This window comes from Hyperoodon ampullatus, assembly GCF_949752795.1.
Source record: "Hyperoodon ampullatus genome assembly, chromosome: 2".
Classification (NCBI taxonomy): Eukaryota; Metazoa; Chordata; class Mammalia; order Artiodactyla; family Ziphiidae; genus Hyperoodon; species Hyperoodon ampullatus.
This window is the reverse complement of record NC_136915.1, coordinates 158,862,237-158,877,251: the sequence shown is the minus strand read 5'-3', so window position 1 is coordinate 158,877,251 and position 15,015 is coordinate 158,862,237. Positions and strand designations below refer to the sequence as shown.

The 15,015-nt window shown below is 41.9% G+C and overlaps 1 protein-coding gene across 1 annotated transcript in view; it reads left to right on the top strand.

Annotated features, from left to right (window-relative positions):
- Positions 1–7,314: 7,314 nt before the first annotated feature.
- The window catches only part of DHX9 (DExH-box helicase 9), a gene marked incomplete at its 5' end in the record, with an annotated part of 51,367 nt that continues 43,666 nt past the window's right edge, over positions 7,315–15,015 (top strand). The window contains 2 exons of the mRNA XM_079696839.1: positions 7,315–7,425; positions 8,730–8,870. Coding sequence (XP_079552965.1) covers positions 7,315–7,425; positions 8,730–8,870 — 252 coding nt within the window. The remainder of the gene's footprint in view (positions 7,426–8,729; positions 8,871–15,015) is intronic.

Below are 15,015 nucleotides of genomic sequence, written 5' to 3'. Positions count from 1 at the left end.
AGCTATTTACATAACATTTACATTGTAGGTATTATAAGAAATCTAGAGATGATTTAAAGTATACAGAAGGATATCCTATAGGTTATATGCAAACACTATGCCATCTTATTTAAGGGACTTGAGCATCTACGTATTTTGGTGTCTGCAAGGGTCCTGGGACCAATCCCCTGTGGACACTGAGGGACGATTGTACTTGCATTTGTTCTTTATTTCATGTAACAAATCACCCCTAAACTTAGCAGCTTAAACCTGGAAACATTTATGAATTCACACAATTTCTGAGGGTTGGGAACGAGGAGCAGCTTAACTGGGTGGTGGTGGCACAGAGTTTGTCACAAGGTTGCAGTCAAGCTGCCGGCTAGAGCTTTACTCATCTCAAGGTTCAGTTGGAGCTGGAGAATCTGCTTCTAGATTCACTTACCTGTAGTTGTGGGCAGGCCTCTGTTCCTTGCTGGCTCTTGGCCAGAGGCTTCAGTTTCTCACAACATTATGGCAGCTTTCTTCGCCCAGAAAGGGAGATCTGAGAGAGAGATCCGTGTGCGCAAGAGAGATAGCACACAAGTGAGCCAGAGCTCAAAATAGAAGCCACAGTCTTTTAAAGCAACCTCAGAAGTAGCCTACCATCCCCTTCTGCATGCTATTAGTCAAAAAGGACAACCCTAGGACAATGTAGGGTGGGACTACACAGGGAATGAATTCCAGGAGGAGAGGATCATTGTTGGCCATGTTGAAGGTTGCCTACCACAATAATAAAAGAATCAGAATTGACACCCAGGAGTCAAAGCCTGTGGGACATCATGTAGAGAGGCCCACCAAGCGTTTATATATATTGATCTGAAGTTCAAAAAGTTTGGATAGGAGATAGAGGTTTAGAGGGTATCAACACATAGATGGTAGTTGAAACCATGGGAAGAATAAGATTGTCCAGGCAGAGCATATATAGAGTGCTAAGAACAGAACCTGGGCATGACTGGCATTTGGTGTGCTTATAGAGGAAGTTGCATAGGAGTCTGAGATGGACTGATCAGAGACAAGAGAGCAGAGCTGTGCTCGGAGGAACTCCAAAGTCCTCAAATGTGAGGGGTGGTGATGCTCAGAGGAGATTTGCTTCAGGAGTCTTATCCTTAGAGGAGAATGCAAAGCTCAGAGGAAAATGGGCAGCTGGCAAATGTCACCAGCCCCAAAGGACCGGGGTCTCCCAGCCACCGCTGAAGTCCTCTTTGAAGTGTGGAAAGCCCTGGAGCCTTAGCAGTTGGGTACTATGTAGGTTCCATTCTCAACCACCTTGTTGCTCAGGACACAGACTCTAGGGCAGCTCAGAAGCAGCACAACTCACCATCGACTTCCCAAGCGGCAGGGCAGGAGGCTGGAGCTGGAAGACCAGCATCCACCCCACCCCTGGCTCAAGGGAAGGGAAGACTAAACCCAGGGCAGCTGAAGGACCTGCCCAGACCAAGGCCAGTGGTGAGCTGGTATATGGTTAACAACTGGCTCTGGCAGAGGATGCCGGGGAAAGGGCCCAGACTTGTAGCATTTGCCTATTTCTATGGTTAGATATTCCCACCATGGAATGAGGATCAAGATGGCAGAGTAAGAGGATGTGGAGCTTACCTTCCCCTACAAATACATCAAAAACCATCTACATGTGGAACAAGTCTCACAGAAAACTAACCGGAAACTGGCAGAAGAACTCCTGTGCAACTAAGGCTGCAAGAAAGATTCCCATGTAATCAGGTAGTGTTACTGAGTCCAAGCTCGCTCTGCTTGTCGCATGACATGGCAATAAATCGGGAGATGAGGTGCTGAGGCAAGGAATATGACTTTATTCGGAAAGCCAGCAGACCGAGAAGATGGCAGACTAGTGTCTCAAAAAGCCATCTTATTGGGGTCTGGATGCCAGTTTCTTTTATAGAACAGAGAGGGGGAGGAGGTGAGGAAGTAAAGTAAAAAGGCCATAGGTTTTGCAAATATCTCCTGGAATGGCCAGCCTCGGGGAGGGGATGCGTTAATTTCTTCTTTCTAGCAGCCATTCACAGGCGGACAGGGTCCGGCTGTTTCCCTGAACAAAGGCACTTTGGTTTAACATTCAGGCAGAGGGGCAGGGTTCCCTGAGGCAGGCCATTATGTATAGACAGTATCCTTTTAGTGAACAATTAGCAACAAAAAGCAAAGGTTAAAGTAAAGAAGCAGATCCAACATGGAGTCAGAAGCAGATCCAACATGGAGTCACGGTTGGCTCTTCCCTGTTACAGTAGGATGGGAAGAAAGGCATCGGGTGGGGACCTGTGACTTTGGGAGGGGACTAAGGAAAAGGGAGATCGCACAGGTGGACACTAGCCCTGAGGAGTGATCAGGTCGAGCCACACACTGGGCATTCGAGTCCTGGGGTCCTACGCAGAAGGATAAGCCCCTTTGGCTCCTTGGAGGACCACAGGGACAGATAAAAAGGCTGGAGGAGCCTAGACTCCACTCGTGAGGAGTGCACAGGTGCTGGTTTGCCATCAGACATGGTGGAGAGAGGTCTGCCCTAGCGGCTGCCTCCTTGCTATGTTCCCCAGTCTGAGCTAAGAGAACACCCTGGCCCCACTTACTCCACACCACAGCTTGGCAGTGGACCTAGGGCAGCCAGGACCTGGGAAAAGACTTGATCTAGGGATGCATAGGTAACCCAGGGGCCTGGGGTGTGGTCCAGGAGGGGCAGCAGTGGCCATTGTTGGCACTCACTCAAACAGCACCACAGAAGCAGTCCAGACTTCTCATGGCAGCCCAGCCACTTAAACCACTATGACCCTCAGTCCCAGCCTGGCGAATGTGCTGGCCCCAACCACTCCATACCGTAACTTTGCATTAGATGTGGGATGGCCACAACTGGGGAAAAGACATGACTTTGGGCTGCTTCTGAGCAGAGCTGTAGATGCCTACAAAGGCAGCACATTGAACATCTGTAAGCACACGAGCCCCATTTACTTCACCACTCCCCTCCGTTGAGGCAAAGGCTTCAGTGCAGGGAGGAGTAAAAACATACACTTAAGGAGAACAAAGCCAGCCTGAGTCCGACCCTCAGGGCTTCCGCTCCAGCAACTCGGAACAGACCCCACCCCTGACAGTGTAGTGACAGCCACTGAACAGAGAGGAAGTCCCACCTCACACCGTGCACAGGCTCTAGCTCCTCCAGCACCAGTCACACCCCCTATCAAGGTGATAGTGGCCAGCACACCCTGAGAAAAGATGTGGCTGGTGTCCACATGAAATCCAGTCCTCACACCAAAGACACTGGACAGTCTACATAGGGATGCTCCCACATAAAAACACCTATTCAAGACTACAACAGTTAACTGTTTTCACCTAAATTCATAAAGACAGAGAAAGTTAAGTAAAATGAAAAGATGGAGGAACTACTCTCAATTGAAAGAGCAAGAGAAAACCCCAGAAAAAATAATGAAACATATAACCAGTCTACCAGACAATGAATTCAAAAAGTTGGTAGTAAAAATGCTGTGTTCATTATCTGCTACATAACACTTGCAATTCACTTATGCTAGTTGGGTTTCACTTATCATAAAAAAAAACCTGCTGCTTTAAGCACCCTGGAAGGGGACAAAGAAACAAAAGATTAACGTGTTTCCCCGAATGATTTTGTTCCTATTTGAAGAGAGCAAACACATGGAGAAAATAAAAGAATGAGTAATGCTCAAGAATGCTGTGTTATTCTGTTCATAGGAGCAACAGAGTTTTAAAGGGATTAATCACAGTAAGCTAGAAGAGTTGGGAAAAAAACGTGGTGAAATATAAAGATGATAGGTATGATGGGGCCAGATAACTGATTAGTCTGGATTCTGTGGAACAACCCCAGGTGAAATATTTTGTATTGTTGCCTCCGTGGGAAGCACTAGAGTTCAAAAACATAGCAGTGACTACTACAATAGTTAAGAATCCAAATTATTCCAAAGACTCTGAAGACAAGAGGCTATCCAATGTGAGCAAAATCAACCTTGCAGTTTTTGTCTATTCATTAAACTAGTTTTTACTGAGCACTGGATGTACTAAGCACTGCAGCGAGCTAGCCAGGCAGGGTTCCTGCCTTCACTGAGCTTATGTCTTTCAGGAGACGTTCACGTTAAAGTATCTGACTCACTACACCACCACCTACTGAACACCAATTGTGTGCCACATACACATGATAAGCTCCCTTCACATGCCATCCTGTTTAATTGCCTCAGCAACCCTATAAAGTTAGCACCTGAGATTTCCAGTTCTGTCTTCGAAGGGCACCTCGTCTACCACAGGTCCCTATGACAGAAGCTGCAAAACATTTTGCTGCATTAAAATGCTACAGGTCCCCAACTCGCAAAAAACTTTGAAAAGTAGGTATTGCACTACAGTAGGAAGCAGGGCTGGGGCGCCCGGGGCCAGGCGCAGCGGATCTCCCAGGCGACGAGACTCTAACCGCCGCTAGGTAGCTGCAGCCCCGCCCCTCCCTCTGGGCGCCCTTTGTCCCAAGCTCGCTTTCTGCGCATGCTTAGCGCACTGACCCCGCCCTCCTTGGCGCCGCGATCGGAGCCATTTTGCTGTCGCTGCTGCCTCAGAGTCGGTGCGAGTGGCTTTGCGTTCGCTGTGTGTCCGTCGCTAAGGCCGAAGCCACGGACGGTCCTAAGGGGGCTGTGCTCTCGGGTACCAGGAAGCGGACGCCGGTAAGGGAAAGACGTCCTTCTCACCCGTTGGGCCCCGCGTGGGCCCCGCGGCTCTGCCGCCGGGCTTTGTTGCCAGGCGCGGGCGGCGGGGGCGGGGAGGGGGAGGGGGAGCCGCCCCGGTGGGTTCCCGGATTGCGCGTTGCCGCGCTTTCGCTGTTCGGGGCCGCGAGGTGGCCCCGGTTCTCCGCGCAGCTGGTCACGGTCCCGTCTCCGGAGCAGCCAGACCCAACTTCCTCCTCCGCCTTGCTCGCGGCGGTGGCGCTGTCGCCGTCGCCACAGAGTGAAAGGGGGTGAATCGTCTGAGGGTGAGCCCGTCGAGGCGCCACCCATGCCTAGGGCCCATGCTACAAATACTGGGTGCTGTCCTGCGGGTGCTGTGGACAGAGTAAACAGGTTAGGCACAGTCCTTGCCCTTCCCTCCCAGAGGTTGGGGTCGTGGCGCGGCGGTGGCAGTAGGGAAACAAATGTCTGCAGGTTTCGGTAAAAAGATCATGAGGAAATTAGTGTAAAGGGAGGGAGCTACTTTAGATAGGGTGGCAAGGGCAGGCTTTTCGGAAGAGGTCGACCTCTGAGCCGATATCTCGGCCATCGGGCGGAGAATGCGTCAGCTATGAAGATGCGGAGGAAAAGCAGAACTGCAGAGGCAGAAGGGATTAGTTAGTGTTTACTGGCAGGGATTGGAAAGAAACTGAAAGAAGGCCGTGTGACTGGAGTGTGGTGAGAATTTAAGGGAAGAATGGATTTAGGGGTAGCCAGAGTGGGAATGGGAATCATTTAGGACGTTCTTGCCGTACTCCAGGTGGGCAGTAGTGGCAGCAGGGAGAAGGGAGAGAAGCGAATGGATTGGAGACATGTTTTGGAGGCAGAAGTGCGCGGTAAATCAGTAGTAGATCAGGACTACCTGGCTTGGAATTCTGGGTCCCCCAGTTAGGAGCTCTGTCTCCCGGGGCAGGTTATTCTTTGGCTCAGTTTACTCACCTGTAAAAAGGAATAATAGTAATGTTTATCTATACAGTGTTGTTAGGGTTAAGTAAAATAGTTCACATAGGTGCTCCTTTAAGGATACCGACTGGCACATAATAAGGGCTCTACAAGGGATAGCTATGGAGGATCTTGAGGGACTGGGAAGTTCCCAAATGGTGATGTGAGTAACTTGGTGGATGGCGGTGCCATTTAGGGAGATGGGAACACTGGGATTGGCGGGAAGAGAAACAGGTTTGGGAGGAAATTTAAAATTCTGTTTGAGATCCCAAGTTAGCATTCAGATGGGTCCGTTAGTGCTGCAGTTGGATGAGCTTCATTTTGGAGCTTAAAGAGAAAAGACTGAACTTTCAATATATATTTGGGCATCATTAGCATATAGTTGATATTTAATATTATGGAGTTAGTTGAGACTACCGAGGGAGGAAGGAATTTGATAGTGTAGTCCTTCATATTTCATGCTACTCATTCACGCTGAGGGCTTGTTTTTTAATTATTCATGGTTGGAATTTGTAGATAGACATCATCAGCGTTCCACAGCTTTTCATTAATAGAATGTCCCCAGGGTTAACTTATGACTACAGAATAAATTTTTTATACTAGGGTCAGGTTGGATGACACAAGGCTTAGATGCTAATAAAATGCACTAAACATTAACAGAAGACAGACAATGCTATCAGTGGGGTTTCTTCTCACATCACAGCAAACTAAATTCGTAGCATGTTTTCTCTGGTTCTTAATTTACTCTCAGATACCTTGCTTGTAACTCAGACTCAGATTTTAGACTCAGGCTCCATATCTTTTGCTATCTTATAATCTGGAGTAGAGGGAGAATGCCAACAAGTATGGTATGTTGCACTTCAAGAAGACATAATCTCAAATTTTAATGAATAACAAGGCCTAAAGGAGAGATTTGGCACGGAATATTTAAGTTCATTGGAACTTAAGTTCATTGAAACATTAAGTTTCCAGTTTAAGTGCTGTATTTGGACTTACTAACATAATATATTGCCTACAACTTTGAGAGCAGTCTGTTACGAGACATAATCAAAATGAGGATAAACTATTGGATTTATATACAAAATGATTGATGACCATTTCTTAATATAGTAGTTTGGGTTTGAATTTAGACCTCCACAGTGGATAACTTAGAAAAGTTACTAAAACTTTCTATGCCCTAGTTTCTTCCTCTGTCAAAAGATGATATAGTAGGATCTCCTGTGTATAATGTTATCTACCATTGTTGTAAGGATTAAATTAGTTAAAACACATAAAGTTCCTCCTGTAAAAAGTAGGACGTTACATAAAATGTCTTTCAAGAAAAGATAAAAACCACTTGTAGTTACCTGAAGATAACGCTTGGGGGGATATGTCTTTTCCAGTCTTGATTTACCTATGCATACTTTTTGTGTAGTTCAGATCATACTTTAGTATTCTGCTTTTTGTTATAACATGTCATAGACTTTCCAATTATGTCATTAAAATTTCTTCATAGGCAGTGTTAATAGCAGCATGATAGAATATCCTGTACTTAACCTAGATTTTCAGTAAATTCCAGGTTGGTAATTTCCAGTGTTTGTTCTTATAAATAATGCTGTTTTTAACTAACTTGTTTCTTAGGTCTGAAGAAGACACTTGAATCATGGGTGATGTTAAAAATTTTCTGTATGCCTGGTGTGGCAAAAGGAAGATGACCCCAACCTATGAAATTAGAGCAGTGGGGAACAAAAACAGGCAGAAATTCATGTGTGAGGTACTAAAAAAATACAGTTTACATTTATGTGACTTTTGAGGCTTATTTTATTATTAAAAAAACAATGTTTTCTGTTTGAAAATGTTAATGTGTTGTACGTTGGGGAATCTTCTTTACTGTGACTTGCCTGTTATGTCTACTTCATTATGAATCATTTTCAAGTGAGCATTACTGTTTTTTGGGGTTTTTTGTGGCTGCACCGTGCAGTTTGTGGGATCTTAGTTCCCCAACCAGGGATTAAACCTGGGCCCCCTGGCAGTGATAGAGTCCTAACCACTGGACCTCCAGAGAATTCCCTGAGCATTACTTTTAAAACAATCTGATAGGTAAATTATTCTAATTAGAACGTGAATCTTCCACAGCTTCCACAGTACCGGTAGTGCAGATTAGAAAAGTTGGACCAACTGTTTGTAGTTTTACTAGTTCCAGTAGAAAGTATATCAATTCTTTTTTTTTTGAATTTTATTTTATTTATTTTTTTATACAGCAGGTTCTTATTAGTTATCCATTTTATACACGTCAGTGTATACATGTCAGTCCCAATCTCCCAATTCATCCCACCACCACCATGCCCCTCCCCACTTTCCCCCCTTGGTGTCCATACGTTTGTTCTCTACATCTGAGTCTCTGTTTCTGCCCGGCACACCAGTTCATCTGTACCATTTTTCTAGGTTCTGAATATATGTGTTAATATGTGATATTTGTTTTTCTCTTTCCGACTTACTTCACTCTGTATCAGTCTCTAGGTCCATCCACGTCTCTACAAATGACCCAATTTCATTCCTTTTTATGGCTGAGTAACATTCCATTGTATATATGTACCACATCTTCTTTATCCATTCGTCTGTCAGTGGGCATTTAGGTTGCTTCCATGGAAAGTAGATCAATTCTTGATTGCTTCAAGTCAGAGTACTTTAAAATAAATACAAGTAGAGAGTTTGTTCTTGGGTCTTATAAAGTCAGATTTTAATGTGGAACATTCTGTTACATGAGACGAGATTGGGCGCATTCAGGGTGGTAATGGCCATAAACTGGAACATTCTGTTATGTGAGAAGAGAATATCTGAGCCACATAAGTTAACATTCTTGTTTTTGGATTACTTTATTACTAGACAACACGAATTAAGCTTTTTTTAATAAGACAACTGGTGAATTCTCTTAAGTGTGTTATTTTCAGTGTGTTTATAGAGTATATTTCCAACAGTTAACTGTAGTCTCTTAATGGACTAGTGAATTATGAATTTTTTAAATATCAGAATTACGCAGGTCAGTCTCTCAAGGTATTTTTTTCTTGACTGTTAAAGGTTCGAGTGGAAGGATATAATTACACTGGCATGGGTAATTCCACCAATAAAAAGGACGCACAGAGCAATGCCGCCAGAGACTTTGTTAACTATTTGGTTCGAATAAATGAAGTAAAGAGTGAAGAAGTCCCAGCTATTGGGGTAAGTATGGCCGAACACTTGAGACATATGTTATAAGGTTACGCTAATCCAGTATGTATGGAGGCCCAGGGTGATAATTTTTCAGTGTTGTTTTCAAATAGTATATTAATGTGTTCCAGAGTGAACCTTGGCATTTTGTTTTCTCAGAGAACTAGGATGATTTCCTGAAGATTTGGATTTTATTCTCATTATGTACCTGACTTGTGGGCTTGGGAGATCCCTTTAATCTATATGTCTTAAGGTTTTATATATTTCATTCATTCAAAACTGATTTTTCAGAGCCTGTTGTATTCTGTGTACTTACAAAGATAACATTTTAAACAGAATATAAAAATCAGTAACTTTAAAAAAAATATTTATTAATTGGCTGTGCGGGTCTTAGTTGCAGCACGTGGGATCTTTAGTTGCAACATGCAGGATCCTTAGTTGGACATGCAGGATCTAGTTCCCTGACCAGAGATCGAACCCGGGCCCCCTGCATTGGGATCTTGGAGTCTTAACCACTGGACCACCAGGGAAGTCCCAAAGTCAGTAACATTTTAAGATACGTTTCCTCCCATTGACATTTCCTTAGATAGTAGAGACAAAATAGTGTTTGGTGCAATGGAATATCATTCTTGTGTTTCTGATACCATGATCATTTTAATTATATTGGGAGTATGCAGCAAAAACCGCTTTCTAGTACTGGTTTTTTTTTTTTTTTTTTTTTTTTGTGGTACGCGGGCCTCTCACTGTTGTGGCCGGCCTCTCCCGTTGTGTAGCACAGGCTCCGGACGCGCAGGCTCAGCGGCCATGGCTCACGGGCCTAGCCACTCCGCGGCATGTGGGATCTTCCTGGGACGGGGCATGAACCTGTGTCCCCTGCATTGGCAGGCGGACTCTCAACCACTGTGCCACCAGGGAAGCCCATCTAGTACTGTTTTTAAGAAATAAAGTTTGTCATTTAATTAAAAAATGAAAACTTGAATTTTCACAAAAATTCAGGTATTGTTGATATTATAAAAAGATTCACATTATGTTTTAAGTAGATGCCTTAGGTAGTACATGAAAGATCCAGTTTTTATAAAACCTTTAGGAATAATTATCAATTTTAACACTTTTCACTGAGTTTTTGTACTCTGACTTGCTTATAAAGGTAAAAATACATGGTTTTTTTCCTTCCATTGCTTTTACCCAGAAATTGAGTCTTACTTTCTAGTCTACTGTACCACTAGATAATTACAGGATTTTTAATTAGATTGGTTGAGCCATCTGTAAAATGAAGGGGTTGGACAAGATGACCTTGAAGACTCTTTCTGGCTATGAGAAGAATGTTGCAAATATCTTTCAAATGTTTGAAGCTATTGGCCTTTGCTCCATCTGTTATGACCTATTCTGTTTCTTTTAGCCTCTTCCTTCCTCTTGTAATGTAGGTCTGCCTGTGACAAATTGTCTTTAATTCTTTTATGTAAAAATATTTTTATTTTACCTTCTTTCTTGAATATTTTCACTGGATATACAATTCCTGAGGTGCCAGTTTTCTTTTCTTTCAGCACTTTAAAGATAACGTTCTGTTGTCTGATGAGAAGTCAGCAGTAATCAAATCATTTCCCCCTATATGTAATGTTTTCTTTGGTTGCTTTCATTTTTTTATCTTAGTTTCTAGCAGTTTCACTGTGATATAACTAGGCATGGTTTTCTTTGTACTTATCCTGTTTGGGGTTTGCTGAAATTCTTGAATCTGTAAATTTATGTCTTTCACCCAGTTTGGGAAGCTTTGGGCTATTATTAAAAAAAAATTTTTTCTGCCTCATTTTTTTGGGACTCTTATGTTAACGTGTATGTTAAACTTCCGCTATTATCCCAAAGTTTCTGGAGGCTCTCTTCTTTTTCTCCTTTCTCTCTACTCTTCAGATTAGATGATTTCATATATATATATATATATATATATATATATATATATATGTATGTTCAGTATATGTTGAAGATAATCAGTGTATTCAGGTTCACTGATTGCTTTCTCAGTTCCATTTTGCTGTTAAGTCCATCAGTGATTTTTTTTTCAGATATTTTTTTCATTTCTAGAATTATCACTTTTTTTTTTAACAGATTTCATTTTTCTGGTAGCATTTCTTACCTTTTCATTCATTATAAGCATATGCTTATAATATGACTGTGAATTTCCTTTATGTCATCGTTACAATAGTTATAGTTATAATAGTTATAATAGTTATAATATAATAGTCATAGTTATAATAGCTGCTTTAAAATCCTTGACTGCTAATTCTAACATCGGGCCATCTCAGCTTGGGCTCTGTTGATTGTGCTTTCTCTTGAGATTTCTCCTCTTTGTATGTCAAGTAATTTTGGATTATATCCTGGGCATTGTGAATATTATGCTGTGGAGACTCTAAATAATGTTATTCCTCCAAAGAGTATTTATTTTGTTATTGTGTTGTTAAGCAATTAATTTAGTTGGACTCAAACTGCAAACACTACCTTTTGAGTGATAGCTCAAATCTCACTTCAGTTTTCTGATCCTACGCTAGGAGGCTTGGAGTCTTTCCTGTATATATGTAGTTCAGGGGTTAGCCAGAGATTTCGGGAGAGTTTATACACAGAATTTGAGATTGCTCTTTTCCTTTCCAGGATTCCTTTCCCACTTTTCAGCAGCTTTGGTTTCCCCAAATTCTTATCCTCTGATATGTCAGGCCAGGAAGACTGGGTTTTCTGTTGAGTTTTAGCTGCCTCACATGGTCTTCCCTAGAGCTAAAAGGCATAATAAACAGGAATTATACCCTTGCTATTTCTTGCTTTCTCATTTCAAGTTCCTTCCAGAATCTGCCAGCTTTTGTTTACTTTTTAGTGCCTGTGTATAGTCGAGGGGGTTTTAGGGGTGTTTTAGTTCTTGTTTTTATTTTCCTAGAGCTCATGTTATCTACAGGAGTCAGTCTAGTAGGAGCTTATTTGGTCATACCATGAACAATATCCTACTTTCAGTTTTTTCTTGTTAGCATTTTAACACATTCAGATTTTTCCCATTAAATGCTCTGAATATGCATTTTCTGCTTTCTCCCTCACTTCTTCCAGCTACACTGGCCGCCTTGCAGTTCCTCAAATATGCTGGCATCTTTTCCACCTCAAGACTTTTGTACTTGACTTTTCTTTCTGCCTGTAGTGCTCTTCCCCAGCCATCCTGTTTAAAATTGCAAATCTGCTGTTATCCTGGTACTTCTTATTTCCTTTCACTGTTGCATTTTTCTTCATAGCACTTACTAACTTCTAGCCCGCTGCTTCTCAACTGGAAGTCATCTTGTCCCACAGGGATGTTTGGCAATTTGTGGAGACATTTTTGTTGTTACAACTGGAAGGGAGTGGTGGTGACACTGACATCTAGTAGGTAGAGGCCAGGGGTGCTGCCAAATATCCTACAATGCACAGGAGAGCATCCTACAACAAAGAATTATCCAGCCCAAAATGTCAGTTATACTGAGATTGAAAAACCCACTTCTAACCTAATCTTTCCCCCTAGATCCTCATATTAGAATTAAATTCATGAGAGCAGAGGATTTTTTTGTCTGTTTTTAGTTCATTGCTGTGTCTCTAGCATCTAGAATAGTTCCTGGCCCATATAGCAGGCATTTAATATTTTTTGGTTAGATGAATGAATGAATGATGAATGGATGAATTTGGAAAAATATTATATCACAAGCCAGTCTTTACTTTTAGATACCATCTTTATTTCACCTCCCCATCCCTGCCAAACCCTGTTTGTGTCACTTCACTTGCCTTTTCACTCAACAGAATGCACTTGCCAAAAATGATCTGTTTCTAAACGCAAAGGCTACTTAAATTTTTTTTTTTTTTTTGGCGGTACGTGGGCCTCTCACTGCTGTGGCCTCTCCCGTTGCGGAGCACAGGCTCCGGACGCGCAGGCTCAGGGGCCATGGCTCACGGGCCCAGCTCCGCGGCATGTGGGATCTTCCCGGACCGGGGCATGAACCTGCGTCCCCTGCATCGGCAGGCGGACTCTGAACCACTGCGCCACCAGGGAAGCCCTACTTAAATTTTTTATTGTGGAAAATGTCAAATGTGTATCAAAGCAAGTATAGGAATGATATGAACCCATATGTTCCCATAATCCAGTTGCAACCCTTTTCAGCATGGCCAGTCATGATTCATCTCTATAATCTCTATCAATAGTCTTCCTTATGGATTATTTTGTAGCAAATCCCAGACATCCTGTGATTCATCTGTTACTGTTGCAGTTTGTATCCCTAAAAGATAATCCTTTAAAAAACATAGCAATTCCATTATCAAACCTAAAAAAAAAAATTTGAAGAATAGTTTCTTAATATTCCCAAATACCCTCAGTATTCAGATTTTCCTATTGTTTCATAAATCCATTTTTAATAGGTTATTTAAATCATGCTCCAAATGATGTCCATATACTACAGTTGATTGATATCTAGTCTTTTAATCATTAGATTCTCTCTCCCTCTTCCTTTGTCTCTAATTTTTCTTTGGAATTTGTTGTTGAAGAAAGCATGTTACTTATTCTTTAGTTTGCCACAGTTTAGATTTTGCAGCTATATCCCTCTGGTATCATAAAACATGTTTCTCTGTTCCTCTATTTCCCATATTTGGTGGTTAGATTAGAGACTTGATCAGATTCAGGTTTGATTGGGGTAGAGGATAACAAGAAACCGCCTTAAAAAAACCAAAAACAGAACCTCTCCTTATCAATAATTTAGTCACTCTGAGGTATAATTTATACAGAAAAAGCAAGATAAATGTTTTGATTCTTTCCCTTTAACAATTAAAAGAAATAAGTTTGTCCCTAGCATCTTCCAAAGGTTACCAGCTAGGTTTTTTCCCAAAATAATTATGAACTCATTGATGCAAATGTATAACATATTTTAATCCATTATTTTTATTGTTGATGTTTACTTATTTATTTAAGAAGATGTTGGGGTAGTAGTTTATTAATTAATTTATTTATTTTTGCTGTGTTGGGTCTTCGTTTCTGTGCAAGGGCTTTCTCTAGTTGTGGCAAGCAGGGGCCATTCTTCATCGCGCTGCGCGGGCCTCTCACTGTCGCAGCCTCTCTTGTTGCGGAGCACAGTCTCCAGGCGCGCAGGCTCAGTAGTTGTGGCTCACGGGCCTAGTTGCTCCGCGGCATGTGGGATCCTCCTAGACCAGGGCTCGAACCCGTGTCCCCTGCATTAGCAGGCAGATTCTCAACCACTGTGCCACCAGGGAAGCCCATGTTGATGTTTATTTTAAGTTGTCCCATTTTGGACCAGTAGGACCCTCTTCACATTGATTTCTGAGTTCATTTAACCTTAGTCTTTGATCACTTTCATGCTTTGTGACATACTATATGTTTGGCTCAACTTGAATTTTCCTATCTCAGATCTGGAATCAGCCATTTCTTAAGATCCCTGGTTCTTTTCACTGGGGGTCGATTTTTAGAGGCCACAAACTGAGTGCCAGAAGTTACCACTAAATTGGTCATTGTTTTAGCTTTTTCAGTGTACACAGCTTGGGAAAAAATTTTCCAAGACAATATATTTTTGAGTTCAACCTGATGCTTCCAGTTTAAATTCAGAATTGCAGGGCTTTTGCTTAACTTCAGTGTACATCTGTATGTCCGTTTTCCCTCAGTCCAAAAACCATGGTTCCTTGCAGTTCCCCAACATAATTACTCTGTTGCTAAATTTATTCAGTATACATGTACAACAGTCTCCACTGTAAATTCCACTGCTACCACCAATAATACGATTACTGAAAAGTTTAACATTTTTTGCAGTTCTTTTCATATTTAGGGTGTATCCTACTATAGACATACAAATTACTGCACTTTAAAGTTTGAAATCCTGTTTGTGATCATACTGTCATCTCTATACTCAGGTTCATCTGTTTCATTTTGCTTTTGATTTTTAGGGATCACCTTTTTAAAATTGGAGAACTGAATTAAATAGTTACATAGTTTTGATGTTAAATTAACAAAAGAAGTATATTTAGGAAAGTCTGGTTTCTGTTCCTGCCTCCTCCATCCTTTTTCCTGTCTTCCAGTTTTTTGTTTTTGTTATATAGTTTTTGGTCAACCTTTTTCTAACTATAAGCAAAAAAAAAAAAAAAAGTATATATATTAATAACTCTT